General features: G+C 38.6%; 1 protein-coding gene across 8 annotated transcripts in view; it reads right to left on the bottom strand.

Moving 5' to 3' along the window:
* Positions 1-21,981, bottom strand: part of GALNT18 (polypeptide N-acetylgalactosaminyltransferase 18) — a 318,319-nt gene that overhangs the window by 92,386 nt on the left and 203,952 nt on the right. For 7 of the 8 annotated variants that reach the window (XR_010389479.1, XM_064512992.1, XM_064512991.1 and 4 more), the window contains 3 exons: positions 18,872-19,055; positions 17,409-17,606; positions 14,710-14,824 (listed from right to left, as the gene is read on the bottom strand). Coding sequence is in view for 7 of the 8 variants with exons in the window: in XM_064512992.1 (XP_064369062.1) it covers positions 14,710-14,824; positions 17,409-17,606; positions 18,872-19,055 (497 nt within the window). In the remaining variant the exon portion in view is untranslated. The remainder of the gene's footprint in view (positions 1-14,709; positions 14,825-17,408; positions 17,607-18,871; positions 19,056-21,981) is intronic. The other variant, XM_064512990.1, reaches the window with a different exon arrangement.

Here is a 21,981-nt window from a genome sequence, read left to right as displayed (position 1 = left end):
GCTAATGCCTACAATGTTAATCATGAGTATTGTATTCATTTCTGATTTCTCTTTCTGCTTTAGCTTTCAGCTAAAGAGGAAACCACCTCAGCAGGCTCAACAGTCAGTGAAGTAGCTAACTTCTTTTACACAGCAGTTTTTTTTCTGTGCATCCTGTATTACGTAAACTTCAAAACAAGATCAAGACAGTACAATCATAACAGTTTAGTGAACGCTGCTCAGGTAAAACCCAGATGCGTTCAAGCTGTTTGATCCTGTTGAACAAATACCTCAGTGCCTCAGAAACAGACTTGCTCCACTGAGAAGTGAGGGAGTTTGCCTTACTATACTGCTGAGAGAGATTCCTGATACTTGGTATCCTATACCAAGAGAGGAAAAAATGAGAGCAAGGGTGTTCCGCACTGCCTTAGCTAGCCCCGAAGAGGCTGCACCCTGATCTCCCTCCCAGCGACCAGCAACTGTGGGCTGGCAGAACGTCACGCTCTGGAACAGATCTCAGACCCCTCCAGGTCCGACTGTCCTATAGGCATATGCTCTGCTAAGGAGGCACTTTGTTCAGTCATTCATTTTATATATTTAGACATCTGGCTTGAATACATCATTTAGGCATTTGGCAGCTCCTGAGAGCAGAAGAATGTGGCATGGATTCAGAACGTTTACAAAGCCGTTTCTGAACTGGTGCCTAATTGCATGCAGCATATGCTGGGAGAGGGGAGCGAGCCTGGGTGTTCCGAGCTCTCCGCAAGATGAGCTGTCCCATGAACCTACTGCAAAATCAAGAATGGAGCTGAAAAGACTTCAGCATGACTCTGTCTCAAAAACTCGGAATCCCATAAGAGTAAATAAACATAATCATAACCAACATCACAGCAAAATTTAGAAGATGATCACAAATATTGGGAAAGAAAATACTGATGATGATCACAAATACTGGGCAATGGATCTGGCATAAGAATAAATAATAATCCGAAAACAGCATTTGTTTTCTGTCTTTCTAAATATCATATAACATGGCCAATCCAGTTTATTTAAAGAGCTAACAAGAAATACTGGTTTCTCAAAGATTTAATTCTAAATGGTTGAGCTACATTTCCTAACAAAGATTAAACGTGAGGTATCATCAGCCAGTGCTCACACAATGCCTGCTTTCAATCCAAGCCATTTTTCAGCACAGCATTATAATCTAGTTAAAAATTGTTTTAGAGTTATTCACTGTACGCTGCTTAAACTAGTAACATGAAAAAGGTAGATGCAGATGGACATAACTTAGCCTACAACAAGACAATCCACAAACTGCATGCCCTGCTAATCTGCCCACCCTTTGCTCATTTTAACTAGGGATGGCCCTGATCCAAGTCTGACTTGTGAACACCAAATCTTTTGTAGGAATTTCACAGTGAGATCTGAATCCCATCTCCACAACAAGCTGAGCAAAAAATTTCACTGTCTGTAACAAGCTGAATTACCAAGTAAATTTCCAGGATCTGAATTTGAGGAGTGAACTCATCTGTAATTTCAGTACTTATTCAGTAATCAGTAAAATCTCATTTGACTTTATAATGAAGTCATATATATTTTCCAAAAACATCCTGAGATAACATAGTCTTTAGCAGTTTGGAAACAACAATTACCAGTACCTGAGTAATTTCCAATTAATCAAATCTGTTGGCCGCCCCTTTCTCTCAGACACTGTCAGTCTTTGTTCTATTTGTAAAGACTAATTAATTACTCTGCAAGAAGCATGGATTCACTTAAAAAATTAATGCTAAGAGGGAGCTGTCAATACAGATGCTGGCAGAACAGGCTGGTTGTATTGAACAGCTTCTAAAACAAATCCTGTTATTTATAAGCCAAAATCTCCTGCAACCTGCGAAAACGTGACTAGCATATACCAAAACAAGTCTAGAGGTATATGCTAATAGTTTCCATATAACAAGATGAATATAAGGCCTTTAATTAATGATTCTTTTAAAGAGGAAGAAATGAGAAATAAATGTTATCTGAAGATATGGGAATCAGCTTAAGGTAAAGTGTGCACAAAGCTTGCAGTCGCAGCACTAAACAAGTAGCCCCACCGCAGCTGTAGGCTGCAAAGGCTTGTGCAGCCCTCCCAGTGCGAAAGGAGAGGCAAGACTCTATAAGGGCAGAAAGCACAATCCTGACTTGCTCAGCTGCTCACATCTGGGACAAGCCATAATTTCCTGCTCCCCTACAAGTGTTCTTTGCCCATGGGATTACAGTAGGGTGAGAAAGCTCTTTTGTCCAAATTCTTCATTGCACTCATGCAGAGGCCACTTGTCAAGACAAAAAACTGTGGGGAGGCATCATGGTGGGATTTTCAAATGATGTGAAACTCTCCTGGAAACCTCAGTGGATTCTGGATTCCCAGCTCCCCTAAACATGTGCAAAATCTCCAGCCAATGGAACGAAGGGTTTTGCTATCCCTACTATATACTAAACTGAACACAGTACATGAATACTAAACACTATAACATGAATGACTGGCTGCTACAGAAAGCTTTAGCTTTTCTTCATTCTTCCCTGGTTACAACTGAAATAAAGGAACCTCGTGCAGCTAAACCAGGAACACCTACCCCTTCTTTCTTCCCTTAGACGGACTGCCCACTTGAATCTGGCTGCTCCTATCTTCCTCCGACCTCCTTTTCTTGTGGCTCTGCCAAACCATCTACAAAGTCTAAATCTTACATCAAAAGAGCTTGGAGCAGATTCATTAATTAATCTGAACTAGCACTTTTCATCAGAGCAATTTATTTTTATCATTTAAAAATATTTTCATATTGAGAAATAAATTTTTTTAGACTCACCTCAGAACAAGCTTGTGAAGCCTTTTAGAGCGGTCTGTTCCTTATCTCATGAAATTTTTGTGGGAACAGATTGTCTTTATAGTTAAGAAATAGGAACAGGAATTGTGGGGTCAATTCCTCACACCTCCACGTGCTTCCCACGTGAATTCCAGAGCTCGTTTCTTGCTGTTATTAGGAATCTTTATTCATGCTTTATCCATACTGAATAGCACCTTTTGAGTTCTCCAGCACTGTCACTTTACATGACGACTATATTTACCGAGATTTAAAATCAGTGAAGTTTTTCCAGATCAGTACCAAAAACTTTAGTAGGAGATCTAAAAGTAAAACAGCTCTAAAGATTTTAATTTTTACCACAGAGAATAGTTCAAAGTAAAAAAATTATATCTCTGAATAAACTGCTGCTGCAATCAGTAATAATGACAAATCCGCTCATACAAATTGAAGGAAGAAACTGAAAGGCTGCATTTCCTAAACTATGTTTTAAAGAAAATATACCACCTTTTCCTTTTACCCATGAAGATTTTTTTTTACCTATGGTAGCAAGAGCAGAAAATTGCTAGTGATACCATCAATTTCCTGCTAAATTCCTAAACATATGTTTACACTTGTCAAAATAATATATGATTTGAGCACCATAATACAATAAATAATGGTAATTCGTATTTCATTCTGTAAAGGCACAAATTGCAAAGCTCTATCAATGGGGCTGAGGTTTTGCCTGAAGGCAGAATCCTTAGAAAATTTTCAAGTGTGAGGGAGTGCATACCCTGGGACTATTAAAAGTCATTGGAGGAGCCACAGCAATGCAAATGTTTCCAATTTGCCTTTCTTTAGAGGAATTTCTTTTAGGTTCTGTTCCTGCTGGTTTAGTTTGCAAAAACAATCTTTTAGAAAAAACAAACTAGAGTTGTCCTTTCAAAGAGCTGTCCAAATCCACTTCAGTGTTCTCAATGCTCTCCTCCAAAAGTATCTGAGAACCAGTTGTTTGTTCTTGACTTTCCCGAGGGGGTTCATATATTTGGTATAGCCCCAAGAAGGACTTAGGAAACTTCTTCCTCTAGTCAGGGTTCCTTCATCACTATCAAAACAGGTGTAGAACTCCAGAAGACATTTCAGAGGTGTGAAGCAACAGGAATAGTGCCTAGGCAATTTCTAACACCTAAGAAGTTGAAAGACTGAAATCAGCAGAGTCTATGACCTAAACTAGGGAAAGCAAGTGGAAGATGACAGGAACACCAAATGGATACAGACAGTTCATTTGAAAAAAGCATGGAGAAAGAGTCTCTCTCTCTTTTAAATCTTTACTTGTTATGAGTTACATGGAGAACTTGGCCAAGCTCTAAGCACTGCTTACTGCTAATTTACTGAATGTACATTTACACATAAGCCACAACTGTGTCCCTACACCTGCGAGTTTATGTGCACCAAGGTTAAAGCAGCCACACAGAACAACTTCCTAAAATCAGAAAACATGTTTTTTCGCCACCTGCCATTACAACCAATCTAGAACAGGCTGAGAGGAGACAGATACCAGGGATGCCCGCAGGAGTGAAGATAAGGTCTACTATCACAATTCTGGGCCCCTATTTATCCTTAAATAGATACCTGATTTTGACTTTAGTATGGGCTTTACAAAATGTGAATGAATTATTAAGCTTACGAAGGAGGCAATTAGACAGATAAAGAGCATGAGATTTCCTTGGACAGCTTCCTGGAAGAGGATTTTGTTTAACATTACGATATGAACTATCAAGTGTGATCCATCTCAGGGACCAAGACTGAACTTCACTAACCAAGATAATCACACAAATGCATGCAACTGTGGTAGTGCCTGAATACAGAGGTAAAATCGGCGCAGGAATGGTCAGAGAAATGGAAAACAAAAAAAGAGAGCAGAGAATACAGGTGGTGGCACAACAAATGAGCTGTGACCTCCCCTCTGTGAAAGGAATAAAGGACCCAGGCCCTGGGCACTCCAAAGAAATGGCACGAGCGGGCCAGCAAGGGAATCAGTGACATGCCAGATGGATTCCTTCAGCATGCGGCAAAAGCTTACACCCTCCTACAGCTATGCTATCATCCCTCACTCATCTGCACCAAAAAGGGCAGTAGCAACAGCATTTGCACAGTCTCCAGGGTGGGACAGAGAGGGGTGACTGACACCTCCTTATATTTGTCTAAATTAATCTGGTGATAATTTTTTAAAAGCAAATTCCATTCACATCTGGAAAATTATTTCATTAGATAAAGGGTCTCCATTTCTATTTATTTTTATAATCTGTCCTTGAGTAAATCCTTTTCAGTTGCACTCAAACATATTTGAATTTGCAGGTTTAATCAAAACAATTACAATGCTGAAGCTGATCTCTCTCTCTCTAGTATATAATTTATACTTCATTATAAAATGATTTAACACTTCTTCATTAGAAGGGTTTATTTTATATCTCTTTAATCACTGGGTATTCTTTTCATGTTATGGTAGCTTAATCTAATAAAAAAGTAAGTCCTACATGATGTTGAGCAGTTTATTAGCATGTACTGCATTTTTCAAATTTACACGTCATGCAGTTTTTTCAGAGAACTAGTACAACCTTGTTTGAAACTATCATTGCAATTAATTATTTAAAAGTTCTGTTTGCAGTCTGAGTGGTTTGTTGGGATTGCTCAAAAAGCTGAAGCATCTCCTAGCTTCTGTGAAGACTGCAAAAGCCAAAATTAGAAGAACTCATTAAAAGTGGCCTGAAGAAAAAAATTGCCAGTGTGAATTAATTAGTACTGTGGATCCAAACAAACAGTCACCAATATCTTCAACTTGTATTTTTGGGAGCAATTTAACACAACAAATATTTGTGAATCATGACTGTTCACATTCCACTTGAGTTGTATTTAAAAAAAAAAACAACAACTTTTGCCATTATCATTAATCATTTACAGATAGCCAATAATGAGCTTGATGCTTTACAGGCAAGTAGTATGAACAAACTATTTTTATCCAATACCGTGAGCTGGGTCTGTGATCATTTTGTGACTGCATTTTTGCTTTGGTATCTTGACAGCTGACTGCAGACAGCACAGGGAGAACGGTCAGACACTAAGACCACTGAAATCAATTTTCTTGTTTCTGGTAGCACACAGTGGGTTTGGGATCAGAGCCTGAAAAGTTTTCAGACTGTCATGTGTATTTGGGTATCTGCCTCTAAACCTAGAAGCTGTACTCACTAGATCATATATGTCAATCTTTATTGAGGTGATATCTCCACTCATGTAAGATAAACTTCACTAAATTATTGCAATAGTTCAAATAAATACTGTTCGATTTGGCTAAGATTCCACAAAGTCAGCAAGAAACCATGCACAATTTTCTTTATTCTACCTGTGTCGAACAGGTTCCTCTTGTTGAAAATGTCTGCCCAAATAGTAGAATTAAACGCAGAGTCCTGGGGTAAATCAGTTAAATTCAGGATTAGAAAATCAGAACATAGGTGGGCAGGAGGAGAAAAAAAATACCGTGCTCACAGAAGCTATGATTCTGGTTTACTCCCTGCTTCTAGACGTTGAATGGACTGGAAAAAGAATCGTGTCCTTGGTGTGTACGCCTGCAGAGTGGGAAGTCAGGGTGTGAATTAATTTCAAGAGATGCCTGCCTGTAGTCGCAGCTCAAAACAATACGCATAGAGAAATCAGTGACTGAAGAGAGATCTTTAAAAACAGTTCATCCATTTTTCAGCTAGGACACAACTGTTCCTTCGTTTTAAATTACTGAAGGCCTTTGAGGTTTTTGAAGACTACTCTACTCTTCTTCATCATACAAGCCTTTCAGGTAAACACACCTATTTGTGTGAGACAAATGCTTTGTCTCACACCCAACTTGAAAACCTTAATGTGAAACTGTAAACAACCCACAAAAAGACACCTGCTCCCCAATCTAAAAGAATTTTGAACAGGAAATAAAAAGGCTTTAACATAACTAGAGCTGGTCTCAATTTTTAAAATGTAAATTATCCCTTAAATCTTACTTTTGAAGATCTCATTAATTGCCTCATAGGCCTCATTTTACATTAATTGTGCCTTTATAGAACACTCTCATTGAAAAAGTAATACATGTAAAGATTTTCCCCATATTAAATTGTCAGTAGTTTTTTCCCCTTTTTAGTTAATTGCTTCATTACGTACTTTTTTAATTGTTTTGTTCTGCAGGGATTAATTTTGCACTTATCTCCATGAGCTGTAAAACTTTTACAATGTATTGTTAAACTACGATGTTGTGTTGCTGTTTTACAATTGCAGTAAGCTATTTATGTTACTAGGAGATAACATGCTTCAAGGGTCACTGAAGGCATAAGGCTTTATTCAATTGTTTTTCAAATGCATCTATCTCACTGCTAGGCACAGCAAAATAACTGTGACACATAAATCACTACATTGCAAAGTTTAAGGCATAAATAGGAAGTAAAAGAAATCAGCTTTCACCATAAGAGGTGAAAAAGCAGCAAACTAAATAACCAGATGACCAGTGGTTTAGTATTTATACAACAATACATCATACTGTCCATTGTTTATGTTTTTGCCTTCCTCTCCCGCAACACACCTGTACTGAGCTTGACCAGTGCTGTTAATCTTGCACTTATGCTAAAGACTTCATCAGTACCAGAAGACCAAGCCAAAGATGCTGCGACATGTGTAAAGGTATCTGGCCTTTGCAGCTTTGACCTAAATGCGTTAGGCCACGGGTCATTCCATCTTGGTCATCTAATCTCTTCTGTTACAGCACAACAGTCCATTTCTCTCTCTCTCACAGGCCTTTCTCTAATCTTCGTCAGACTATTAACACGGTCTTGCAGTATTAAAAACTCTCCCAGAGAGTCTCCCACCAGATCGCTCCTCAGTACCACGTTACAACAAACAGAGCATGGGATCTTCATAAATTAATCCATGAAGAATTGCAATACCAGAAGCTAGAATGCCATCTGCAACATGCCATGACTTAGAAGTCCAGGAAGGTATGAGACATGAGGCTATGAGGTGTAATAATGCCCTAATTAACTCGCATCTCACCTGAATCCCCTGATTTGTATGTTCGTATCAGCTGAAGCTGATTTACTTCCTTCCTTATCACTGTAAACAACTTCCTTTCATAAAACATCGAGATGTTTATATTACTGCCCAGTTAGTAATGTGGGACTACACAGGCGTAAACAGTATAAAAAATGTCTGCGAGAAATCACCAAGTTTCTCTTCCTCCTTCCTTCTAGGGTATAGTGATGCCACATATCAGCTGGTGCTGTATTAATCATTTGCTTTCCTGTGTGAACTGCTAGTAAAATGCTCTTGCCCCAGAAAGAGGAAAAAATGCAAAAAATGATTCACTAGCAAACTGGTAATGTTGTCCGTATGTATAATTACATATGCTGTAACTGCAAGATACCTGCTGAGGCATTCATGGGCAGAACAGGAGGAAAAAAGTATTCCACTGGAGGTGTTACACAAAAATAGACCAAGCCACAGAAAGCCAGGTTCTGTTGATATCATGATTGGCACCCATTTGGAGGCATGACAATTTAAAGGCAATTCTTTCTTTCCTTTTCAATAGAGGCTGTTTCTTCTGGTGAAATGACAGCCCTGAAAATAGAGAATTTCAGTCTGTGTCATCTTGGGACGCAGGATGTTAACACAGTGAGGTATTTTCCAAAACAAACTTAGCTTAGCAGTAATTCCGGCCACACTGAGAAGCCACTATTGGTTACGCAGTATGCTAGGCAAGTACTTACATAGTACTTGCAAGGAAAATTTTTTTCTTAGTGAAAATGTGGGCTATGAAAAGCACTGACTACTTCTTCTAAGAAGAATTTGGTCTACCTTTTGAAATTTTTCTTGTACAGTTCAGTCTGGAAAGAAATGATCTCTTTCTAATTCACAAAATGGAGAAAAACAAACATTTTCAATGTAAAGCTTTAACATAATTTCAATTTAAAGCTTTAATGTAAACTTAAAGAGAAATCAGTATCTTAAAAAGCAGTATTTTAAATGTTATCTAAAAATAGCAACTAAGAATATTTGTATTCCTGTATTTCTCAGTTCTCCCCCTTCAGATATCATCAACCCAATACTGTTGGACAGCACCCACGATCATATTGTAAGGAACTGTTATTTACAGGAAGTCAGGCCCTAGTGGGAAGGGCTGCTGCCTACTTATTAAAATCAATTTAAAAACACGGTTATAAGACTGCAGCAAGTAAGAATGGCTGAAAGTGTAATACTGGAGGGTATCTAGATTCACTTCTGTGAAAGGAATTCAGGGAATGTCTACATTGCTCAGTGGAGTGCAGTGAAAGGCATCCCAGCAGCAAGGACGAGAGGGCCGCTGCACACACGTGACGCATCCCACTGGTCTCCCTCTATGCAAACAGATTCAGGCAACAGTTCCACAAGAGAGGAGCTTGGCGAAAAAAATCTCCAAACTTTTCCTCCAGCCCGCACAGTTGCTTCTAGCTTTTGGCATGTCAGCCTTTCAATTTTCCTAACCACAAAGTTTGGGAGGCAGCATGGTAAATCACAAACTGATTAGCATTAAAAATAACCCTCTGGGATTAAAAAAAAAAAAAAGAAGAAGAAGAGCTCAAATGTATAGGTTTATTTCTGAACTGGAGGTTTTCAGAGTCACAGGGTACAGTGCAGCCCTACAAACAGCTATGCTGGCAGAGCCAAAGCAGCAGTGCGGTACAAGGGTGAGAACAAGAGGAGGGCAAGGAGAAGCACGAGAAAGGTAAACCTGCACAGCTGCTTAAGCCAATGTGGTGTGAAACTACAGCCTAACTTCCCTTGTACAGTGTGCCCACTGGGAAATTTTTCTTAATAAAAACAGACATCTATTTATATGAAATCATGAATACATTACATGTAATTCACGGCCTCTGTCAAAAACACAGACATAAAACTGCTGGAAACTTTTAAGGAAAGGGAAAAAAACAAAATGTTTTCAAATAATTTTGCAAATTTGGGGACAAATTTAAATATTGGCACTTGCTCATGCTTATGAAAAATGAAGACTCTTACAAGGGCATATTATAATAAAGAGACCTCAGGTGAGAAATAATAGGGATACTTAAATCCTTTGGATTGGAAATGATGGGACATGTAAACCAGCAGTAGGCTTTTATGCACCTATGCACAGGGAGTGGGTTAATTAGACAGCAGTCAAGAGTGATGGTCCCAGAAGGTGGGGGCTCAAAAAAAAAAAAAAAAAAGACAAATGGAGACAGAGCCTAAAGGACCTTCATTAAAAAAAAGCAGAAGTCACCTCTGGAATGTAAGGAAAAAAACCCCAACAGTATATCAGGGAGAGACATGATAAGACTTCAAATCTACTTGCTCCACAATAGAGGGACCATATCATATGGACACAACTGCAACGTGAGGAACACTGGGAACATTTTCTGATCAAACAACCCATTCCTGCTAGCCTCTTCATAAAGTGCCTTTCTCTGCTTGCCTGCTAACACAGAAAGCAGCAGGAGCTGTTTCATTTAAGCTCTATACACAACCTGCTATGCTAACAGGAAATGAAGCAGATACATTTATTATAATGCTATTTTATTGCAGATATGATTAATTTCACTATGGCAACACTGTATACAAGAAGAGTGCCCTGTTCAGTCTGATCTATAAATGCAATTTTCCTCCTGGATCAGCTGATGTTTAAGTTTTGATATACATTTTAGTGGGAGCAAGACCCATTCCTTTTCCACTAAAAAACCATTACCTTCTAACAAAATTTTCTTGTACCCATTTAACGAAGCCATTATATCCCTGTGAACATGAATTCATCTGCAAACACAAAGTCTTTGTGATATACATAATTACTCTAAGTCAAAGCCTAGGCTTTCATTTCCTTGACTCTGATGATGACTTAGTCTGTGACCTGATGCAAATCACTGAATCTTCATGAGTTCATGCATCCCTAAAAGTGGCACAAACAACTCTGTAGCAGAGTATTTGAAAGCTTTATCAAACATTTGTAGGCTGCTTTTACACACAAAATGTTTGCTACAGGCTTGCTCTTGATAGAAAAACTTATGCTGACTTCAGTGGGAACTGGAAAAGGCCTTAATTGGAAAAGGCCTTTAAGAAGCATATTAAAAATTAGACTTGAACCATCAGGGGTGACTTCCATAACTAGGAAGACTTCTTGTGCGAGCACAGCACAGAAATAGAGCGCCCAAATAAAGGTGAGAAACTCCAGCCTTACACTCACACTTTGTTTCCGCTATAAACCAGTTACCAACACAGTTCTTATTTGGTCTCTTGCCTAGGTTGGCCCTCAAAATGTAATTTGGTCCCTTAAAAGCATAGGTAAGTCCATTCAATGGGGAATGACTGAACATAAACCAAAAGGAACCATTACTTACCCTAATGTGAATCTAAGGTATTGATACGGAGATGCAGTAACTAAATCTTGTGAAAGCCCAGATGAAGTGACTGAGCTGCTTAAAAAGGATGCTGTTAGTCTTGCATGAACCAGCCTGACTTCATTTTCTTATGAGGCAAATAAATAGCTTTGCAAGAAAATATTTGGCTTGCAGAGAAAATACAGTGTTGCTTCCAAGATTCAAAATGTATTCATATTTTGAACTCATGTGTCAGCTTCTAGCTGAAGGCAACAGAACTTTATTAAGATCTATTAATAATGTATGTTTATTGTTTTACAAATATTATTACAAAGCCATAAACAAAGGTAAAAACCTTAGAAGTTAAAATAATGCATCAATTTAGAGAAAAATGGATCTGAGAAGAAAAGCCAATTCATCAGAGTGGAGAGAATAATCCTCCAGTCTCCATATGATTTACCAACAACGAATGGTTCAGACACAATTTCCAATAGCTGGGTTTTTTCTTGTACTCATGTAACACAGCTACAATCGTGCTGATGATGGAAGTGAGAAAAACAAGTCCTATCGTTATGATTCTGGGACAAGTCTCCACTGCATCTGGGTCTAATTCTTGGCCCAACACAGTGAAAACCCCATCAGTTCAGCCGAAAACAAACCATTTCAAGAATTTAGAAGACAGAGTACCTGGTTACCTCTTTACAGTGAAAAGAATCCTAAGTAGCTGGACTCAGTTGGGAGATTAAATCTTTATCATTGAAGCTGCAGCTGCCAACAGAGCACACAGGGAACAAGGCTTTGATTCTGTGCACAAGCGCACACAGAGATCCTGATTTAGCCAGTCCTGTCATCACAGGATGCTGTAGCTATTAGGCACATGAGTTTGGCTTGCAGTAGTTCTACATCCTCTGGAACAAAACAGTAATATAAGGACGCAGGACCTTGTTCTATTTGTTTAAGATAAACAGGTAGCACAAGTGATCCTCACTCTTGCTGTTATTTCTGTAGTTGAACGTAACCTCTCTTGCTACTGGAAGTGTTTGTTCTTACAGGTTTATGCATAAAATCTCTAGATAAATGAGTAAGAATTGACTGTCAGTGCCTAAATACCATGAAGTAGGGGAACAGGCTGTGTACTGTAAAGAAGGGGAACAGGAAAATCCAGGAAATTTGCCTAGATATCAGTTTCATCGTATTACAGAATGTGATCCCATTTCTTGAAGAGCCTGAATATCAGGCCAATCTGGGTACACTTGGTGTCTGCCTCTCCACCACCACATGATAATGCATATTACACAGCAGAATACTGGATCAAGCTAGATGCTTTTTAAAAAGGAAAATGGTGATGAAAGATGAAGCATGGTGAGCAATCTGTAGTCATGGATTGGAGATCATCATTTTAAAATGGAAACATTATTTATTGTACTGATACTGTAATTATAAAATGCAAATTGATGCTTTTGTAGAACAATTACTGCCTTTATTAAGTGATTCATTGCAGGCCCTGCAGTTGAAAGCAACACAGGCAGTCTAGAGATGACTCTTCAGTGCTGCAAAGACAAGAAAATGTAGTTTACCAGCAGAGACAGACCATCTGGCCTGAAATCACTTTCTGGCTATGTTTTTAGCATACCCCAATCTAAAGGAAATCAAAGGCAGCCCTTGGGAGCAGTGCCACTAACAACTGTTTAGGGTACAACCAAACCACATGGCTGCCCACAATATTGTGGCAGCCCACTCTAGGCAGCCTCCTGTATTTTGCCAGGAGGCAGTGCATGGCCACAGGTCTGAGCCAGAAGCAGGAGGCTGAGAGAAGGGACCTGCTTGTGAAGCTTAACGTCTGTAGAAATAATACAGTGCTTCCCAGAAGCTCTAATACTGCATTGTACATTTATATTCATCCTGGTATTATCTGGGTTATGCTGAGAATTGTGAGAAGAGCTGGTAATAAACTGCTGAAAAATCTGTTCATTACACCTCAGTAATTTGTTTTGATATAGCCAGGAACACAGATCCAAGTCAGGATAGAGATAGATGAGGCAGCATGCATTATGCTACCCTGCACACCACAATCTGTTACAGATGAAAGTATTTTATGTAGGTCAGGCATTGCTTCCTTGGAGACAGAAGAAAGCCGTAAGGAAATTAGAACAGTGTTGGGCCGTATTCCAGTGATCCAGTGTACTCCAAAGTTTCAGTTATGCAGAGATTTCTCTCTTTCTAGTCTTGTCTATCAAAGTACTCTTCATAATCAACTTCTGCAAAGCTAAGTATAGCGGACTGGATAGCATATATGTCATGATGCAGAACTAGATACAACTCTGCCCTCACATGGAAACAGTACTTTTGCTAGATAGAAAAGGAAAACAAAGTGACACTAATTTTCAGCTCATCACAACGCTGAGCTGCAAAAATCAGTTTTCAGGAAGAGAATAAGGTTCCCTGGCCCTCACAGTGAAAAGAATGGTGTTACTAAAAGAAGCAGTCCTGCATTTCTCTTTCCCTTTCTTTCCCACTGTGCTCTAATGTAACTGAGAGGAGACCTTCCCTTCACTTTTGCTGCAGTAACGCTTTATTTCTGACAGGTGGGAGGAAAAGAATTTTAGAAAGCCAGAAGTAGAAAATGAGTATTTTTTGGTTATAGCTCACAGTCTCAGCAGACAGTTCTGTATTTTTTAAAGATTTTTTTTTGCCATTATATAACTGTATTCTGTATTTTTACATATATATATGTATAAAAACCCCTATTTTTATTCTGGCAACCAAAAAGCATGAAATACAAGCTTCCACTAACATTTCAGTAACAGATTTTGGGATTTAATTTTCTAAGGCAAATCATACCATTTTTCTTTACCACCTATCTACCCAGGAATTGTATCAAAAAACTGAAAGATTCTCAAAGAGAACAGTATTATGTTTTCAGGATGGTATTTAGTTGTGAAGGGAGACAGAGATACACAAACCACACAACTACTGCACATAGTAAACAGACGAACAGTGTATGCTGGAAGAAGAATTTATGCAGCTTCAGTACTCCATGAATATCTTAAATACCCAGAAGAGGCAGAGAGGAGGCAGCATAAATGTCTGTGTATTTCAGCTAGCTCCATAGTGATTTTTCTAATTTAAATAAATAAATGAATCTAGAAAGGCTTTTCCCATTACATCAATGAGAATTATCCTCCTTACTGAGCCTGGGATCACAGGTAAGTAGGGAGTCTCTGCAGAATTCTAGCATTGTTAGTTGAAGGAAAGAATAATATCAAATTCTGTATTTCTATGCTTTTCCTAGATAACTTCTTTAAAAAGATATGGGACCTTTTTTGCTCTTTTTTTCTTTTCTGATCAAATACAACAGTCTATACTACTATACAAAGCCATGCATCTCCTTTGTGTGCCGTCCTCCATACATTTTTGACTGCTTTCCCCCCCCCCCCAGTAACAAAGATCAAGCTGTATTTTAAGTGCAAGCTGCCAGTGTTGGTTATGTTTTTTACCCTGATTCCGAGCTCCACGTTTTCTCCTCCATATACTTCCATGCCCTCATCTAGTAAGCCGATCTCTTGGAAATATTCTCTATCTACTACGAAGCATCCAATTAAGGCAGGACTTCTGGAAGAATAAACAGCAGCAGACAAAATTAGCAGAGAGAAATAGGAACAATTTTATTTTTCAGAAATAGATTATATTTATCACTGCTGGGCCAAATGGTGTGCCAAGATAGATTCTTGGGGAGATGTTTCTGAAACAGATTTATCCAGCTTTGTCGTCTTCTACTGTTCTTGATCCTATGGTCAAATAGGCACCATTAAAGGAAAACAGACTCAAAATGATTGGACATACAAATTCACCAGAACAGGTCGGTTTAGGCACTAACAATACTAGGTCTGAGAATTTCTCCCAGCTTTTTCTTAGGCACCAGCCATCGTGGCCAAACAGTGGAGCTGTCTCCGTCTCTGCCAAATTCTCAAGCTTTTTGTCTATGGTGATTATTAAGGATACTCGATGGTGCATGGTTTTGTGCGCTTAGCTAGAAGCTATGTCCATCTCCAGATGAGAAAACATTATTCTTTAAGCTCATGTTAAAGAAGTGAACAGGGACTTTCAGGTCAGCTTTTCTAATACAGGATCAAGAAATGCCTTCTGTTATGAGTATACTGTAAATATGAACACTAGTCTGCTTTCCTGAGCCAAATTTAAACAAGCCACATACCATTACTGAATCAGTAAGCTCTATTTATGTCATGACCTGTATTATTCAACTTTTACTACAGCAGAGCCAATCTTAAGAAGGTAAGAATTCAGCCACAGAGAGTATAATCTTACCTTTATGAAATGCAGTGGAGGAGAATACAGAGTAATTTGGCCTTTTCATTTTTTCCCTACTTTATAAATGCATGATGGCAAAAAAGAAAAATGCCTTTTTTGGTTATTATGCTGGCATTGGGAGCTCTGGGAGCCACAGGATATTAATTAACAACAATAAAAGGGAAATCCCCCTGCATTTACTGGGAACAGTCAAGCTGCCATAAATGTAGACATCTGCTTTCAAAGAGATTATAGCATGTCTTAATCACAAACTGTAGAATTCTGAAGAAATATATATATTTGTTTAACTTGAAGTGCTATAGAACCCACTTCAAAACAATGAAAGACTGTTTCTGATATACTTAATAATAAAGAAAATATCAGTTAACTTATGTCATTTCAAAAATAACGTTCCATTTATCAGAAATGTATGTTGGTTTTGGTGGTGTTTTTTAAGTATCTTCCAGAATGCCTGTTTCCCTTGGTTACAATTCTGAAGGCATGACATAAGCCATCAATAAATATATGGGGCTTTTCTTTTTCTTTTTTTTTTGACACACTCACTCTCTCTCTCTCTCTTTTTTTTTTAATGACGTAGCACACACACAGCGTATCTCAATGAATAAAAGGCTCCAGGGAAAGGGCTAGGGTACAAATTTACATATCCAATATTCTTAAAGGACATTTACTCCACGATCCTCATTTAGCACAGAGTTTTTGGGTAAACAGAAAAGTAGATTTGCTCTTTATTCTGAGTTTAAATGCATTTATTTTTAAAAGTCACTAAAACTGTTAATTTATGTAGAAGGTTTGCTTCTCAAGGATTCAGCAGAATATTTCGAAGCATTTTCACAATGTTAATAGGTGCTCATTAACACTGGAATGCTTCCAATGCTGTGGAAATTACCACCCCTTTTTACATATGTCTGTGGCAAAGCTGTGAATTTTTATCTCCCATTTTCCAGTTCTGAGTCCTGTTCTGATGGCCAGCACGCAGGTCAGTGCAGTCCAGAGACAACAGGCTCAGCTGACGACTCCGGAAAACAGCTGTCAGCCTGAAAAGACAGGACTAGTGGATCAAAGACACCCCTTGCACTGACTGCATGGAAACGAGCAACTGATTGCTACTGATGATCCCCTCATGCCACCACTGCAATCTGAAGTTGTGCTGTGCAGAACTGTTGCTGGTGAGAGCAGTCTTCACACTTTCTTTCTGCAGAGCACGAGAGGACAGGTACCAATGACCTCCTTGGTGTGAATTCATAGACAGAGGAGGGGAGTGGAACCTCAGCAGAGCTGCTGAGAGGACTCAGCAGCACCCCCTCCCCTTCCAGAGATAGGGGTATTGCTCTGCATCAGCCTAACAATACTCTAGACAAAATAAAAAAAACAAAACAGAGCTAGATTGTACCAAAGCTAGGATTTAATACAGTCACTGCTCACAGACGATTGCTGGACCAGCATTAACTCCTATGACAAAGCACAGCTGTAAAGCTATGTGACACTACTGTAAACATAACTGATCTGACAGTTGTACCCTTTATATAATGCATTTGTAATGAAAATTCTCCTTCTGGCCCATTACCACTAAATTAGCAGACAAAACATTTGGAGAAAGCAGTATTTTTGAGCATTCATGTCTGCTGTTTCACTCTGGTATGTGCTTCGCACCATGCTAATAATAATGAAGCATATTAGAAGACCTACTGAAAACAAAGGTATTCTTGATGACTGTACAGAGGCTAAGGATAAAAGCTGAAAAGGACAGTTCAAGGACATTTATTCTAATTTGAATTAGTCAATACAAGCTATTACATAATTGAGACCACTCATCATCTAGATGAGCATTTCCTCTAATATCCTAATCTGGGTCACAGTTGCACGTTACCTTATTGGAGCAGTTGCATTCTCCAGTTTCCACCACGATTTAGGAGGGTTCAGATATCGGCACCACAACTCCCAGTCAAACCCCTGTGCAGAGAGGGGATATTCCTCTATTTCAAAATTATCATACTTAATGTTATCAAATGATGGAGAAATGACCCTTTTTCTGTTTTCCTTTATCCTAGTGAGCACCGGTTCAGCCCTAAAAATGGAAAAAACGTTAAGACTATGTCAGCAGAAGCACAGCACTGATGGAAATAGCAGCCTATGCCATATATTTGGGAAAGGGCAAAGTCTGCAGCTATTACTCATTCAGAGCTCCCTTTGCTTTACGATGGAGCTTTGACAGAGCAGGACCTGCCCCAAAAGAACGCACTGCAATATTTAATCTAGGATGCTCTATTGATATCCTTGATGTGTGCTGAAGAATAGAAGAAATGACTGTTTGCATATCGTAGAGCATTTATAACCTTGCCACCAAATAATGATAACTTCAGGCTCTCAATATCATCAAGGACATCAAGATCAAAGTTAATAATAGATCTATCCTAGAGACAAAAGCTCCTGCCTTTTTTACCATCGTTTTTTTTTTTTTTAACTGAAGAAGGAATAGAAATATCAAACCCAAACTGAACAAGTTAAAATATGTGTTTTTAACTATGTGGTACTTAAGCACACACCAGTAACCTCAATGACAAAATGACACTTTTTTTGTTTACACTGTAGAATGTAAAAGAAACTTAATTTCTACTAAAAAAAAAAAAGGGCGGGGGGAAGGACAATTTGCTTCAGAAGTACAGGCAAAGGGTTCAACATGCTGTATTATTTGGGGGGTATGATTCCTAAGGAGTATAGACATAGAAAATATATCTCTTCCCAGTGCTTTTACAGCATTTATTAGGAGTATAAGCTATTTGGAAGCACAAGCACTTACACAAATATGAAGGCTGTTCTATATTTCTGGAGAACAACTTCCAGCATTGCCCTGAGATTTGAAGAGAACTCAAGAAACTCAAGGGAAGAAGTCTTGAATCATCATAAAATAAGTGTGCTTCCTCCTAACTGCAAACATTTACCTACCTGTTACTAGCCTACCCTACTTAGCTTCTTCATGCCAAAATTATCATTTACCATTTACTTTAAATGAAAGAGAAATAATAATAAGCAAGAGATGTTGATATTTTAGATATACTTTAAGAAGAAACAGTAGGTCAGTTGCATGCTGTTTTCCAAGATAGTTTAAATACATTGTAATTACACCAGCAGATAGTGGCACCAGAAAAATGATTCTAGATTATGTTGCACAGCACAGATACATTTTCCATAATTGTCTCCCTCTTTGAATCTTCATTAGAGAGATCAGAATGTTATTTCACCCCCATATACGCAAGAGAACTGCCATTCAGTAATTCATGAATGGTGCTTGGAAAAGGTCCACTGATCACAGGAATACAAGACGACACATACCATCCCACACTGAATTCCACATGGGCATCAAAGAGAGCAACTACTGGTGCTGTGGCAACTCTCCATCCACTAACGCGAGATCGGATCAGTCCCTCCTGTTTGCTGTGTCGAACAACCTTGATGAACCCAGGCTTCTGGGCGTTCACTTCATCAATATACTTCTTTAGTTTCTCCTTGAGTTCTTCTGTGCAAAGGTAAGAATTAAATGTTAACAAGAAGTATCAGCTCATCAAGATGTAAAAGGCTGTTCTTGAAGCAAAACAGGAGTATTCACACGGAAATACTCTGTGTCAATTTTACTAGCAAGAATTCTCTGTCATGTCCAAAAGAAACAAAAGATATAAGAAGGACCATAAATTATATAACAATAAAAAAATTCCACGTGTAACTACTTAGCCTGCATGATTTCCACCAGAATCGCATCACTGTTCAACAGTAACATGCCATCAAATAAAGCACTCACTCAAAGTATCATATCAAGGGCTTTATTAACCAGTTATTTACGTAAGTGAATATTATGCTACTATATTAACAAAAAAGGTAACAATCTTGTATTTCCAGAAAAATATTCCAAAGTATTATCCATGAACTTTCTTTGCCAATATTTCAAGGACAGTAAGAAAAGAGAAAGAATGAAATGAATTATTTATGCTTTCCCATGTTTCTTCTAAACTTTGACAACTCCTTTCTATATCTGAGAAGTTCCAGGACTTTTGCTCTTTTCTCACTAGAGGAGAATCATTCCTAATTAAAAGATACACTTTTTAATCAACTATTATTTCATCTCTTGCTTAAAGACCACTGCATAAGAAAATGCAATAGGTAGAACTGAAGTATGCAAATTAACAGTCACTCTTATTCTTTATTAGCATTGCTATGTTCAGTTGATGTTATGGTAGCACTCAGAATTCCCTTGCAGTGACTAGGTTCCTCTTTTCCTAGGCTCTTCACAAATCCAGGAAATATCTTTGCTGTGAGGCAGAATAATGCTCTTCTGGTTATGATGCTAAACTAGAAATCATCAAACCTGCATTAAAAGCTCCATGCCTCCCAGCCCTTTCTGTGAAACCTTGAGCAAGCCACTTAACTTCTCCATAAATCAATTCCCATCTGTGAAATGTGAACACCACACCTGTTATTATTTTTCAGGCTATTTAGATTTTAAGGCTTAGAAAACATCAGTTGTCTTTTTCTCTGCATTTGTACAGTACCCTACTGCACTGAGGTACTGGACTGAGGGGGAGCCTGCATCAGACAGCTGACAGCACCAGAGTCAGCAAAGAGGAAGGAGCAGGACCATGTAGTCCACAGCAGGGAGAGAGCACAAAAATTTCTGTCACATTAGTTGGCCTAAGCAGTTAGTTCATGTTTGGGGACTTTCCACAGGTTTCTGTTAAAGCATTAGTTGATTATACAAGTCAGGTAATCTTGTTCATTCACAAAGCAGATGCACAAATTATTTCCCTTCTGAACCTATGAAAGAGGTTTCTTATTCAGAAATCTCTGTCCACTCCCCAGACAGCTCTGCTCCTCCATGCCTTGGCTATGCCATCTGCCACTTCTCTGGTCTTCTTCACTTGCTACTTCGAGCTCCTATGGATACATGCACACACACAAATACTTCCACCAAATAAGATGGTCAAGCCGCTGTTTTTTTAATTTGTTGTAGAGAAAAAATCTTTTAGTTTTTGCTCAGGCTTTCAATCCTAAACAATCCCTTGGGCAGTAGCTTCTAATGTTTTGGCTATCAAAACACAAAGAAACATTTAATTAAACAGTTGCTCCTTCTATTAGCCAGACTGCAAGGTGTCTTAGCACTCCCATAAACTTCAGGAAGTCTGCAATATTTCATAAATCAAAGACATATTTCCTGGCAGCCATTAAGGAACAACCCGTAGTAGCAACAGCAATATTAACAATTGCTCCTGTCAGTACCTCATTTTCAGTTCTATTATATTTTCAGTCAAAAAAATCAGGGCCTTTCCCTACATTATACTTCTAACATTTACTCTTTATGATGTTCTTATTTAATTATTTTTTTATTTGGATTACACACAAGATATGTATTGATTGTTTTCAGAGAATCTTACACCTTCTCATCATTAAGCTTGCTTGGCATTCTTCTGTTAATTTGTCTATTTAAAGTGATTCTCAGAGCGGCTGTAAACACAACCCCAGGACAAAGCTAACAGAAGGCAAGATTTCACATATCTCTGTGTATCAGTTTCTTAGCATTCTGCATATGTTGGGTATAACACACCTCATCAAGAAGTGTACAACTGTAAACGTTCTGATCACTCTGGGAGCCCAAATCTGTGCCATATGTTGTTCAAGTAAACTCAATAGCTGCATTCCTTTGGAGAACAAGAGGAAGTTCTGCTGAGACTAACTAATTTAAGGATATTAAAATATAAAAGATTTTTTTTAAACATAACTAAGGAGACTTGACTCTTCTATTGCTATAGCTGGCGGTAGCTGTGCAATCTGCCCCGGACTACCAGGAAGGAGGAGATTTTTGCACTGAGCCCAGGTAACTTTTCCACACGGCCAGCTAGCCACTCTGAGGACTGGTCATCTCAAACAGATCTGGGCAACGTTCACACTAGAATGGTTAACACAATACAAAATTAAAAGCAAACACACTTTATTAGCCACATTAAATGTTCATCCTTGGAAAGGAGGTGGATATGTCCACTCCTATGCTGAGAAGCAGAGGTGCTTCACAAGGGGTACTCTAACCTGAAGACTGCTCCAACCTATATGATTCAACGGGTCTACTTCTCTGATGATATGGAGGAAAGGACAAGATGATCACGTACAAAGATCCTTTAGATTCTTCCCTTTTTGCAGTGGCTCCCAGACAGCCACCAGCAATGGCTTTCTTGCAGCTGGTTCCACTGGCACTGCAGGGCTGTGCATGCCACGTACCTTTGCATAAACAAACTCTGGGCATAGAAGCAAGAGAGTAATACATAAAACTGCTGACACATTTTTTCATGAAGAACAGGAATTAAAGTGAAATAATCTACAACGCATGTCTGCCACAGTACTTAAACTGCAGCCATATTTTAGGAATGAGCTCAATATATTCCTAGAGACTTTTTAAGACT

Source organism: Dromaius novaehollandiae, chromosome 5 (assembly GCF_036370855.1).
Source record: "Dromaius novaehollandiae isolate bDroNov1 chromosome 5, bDroNov1.hap1, whole genome shotgun sequence".
NCBI classification, from domain to species: Eukaryota; Metazoa; Chordata; class Aves; order Casuariiformes; family Dromaiidae; genus Dromaius; species Dromaius novaehollandiae.
The sequence above is the reverse complement of the archived record's forward strand: the minus strand, read 5'-3'. Positions and strand labels throughout refer to the sequence as shown.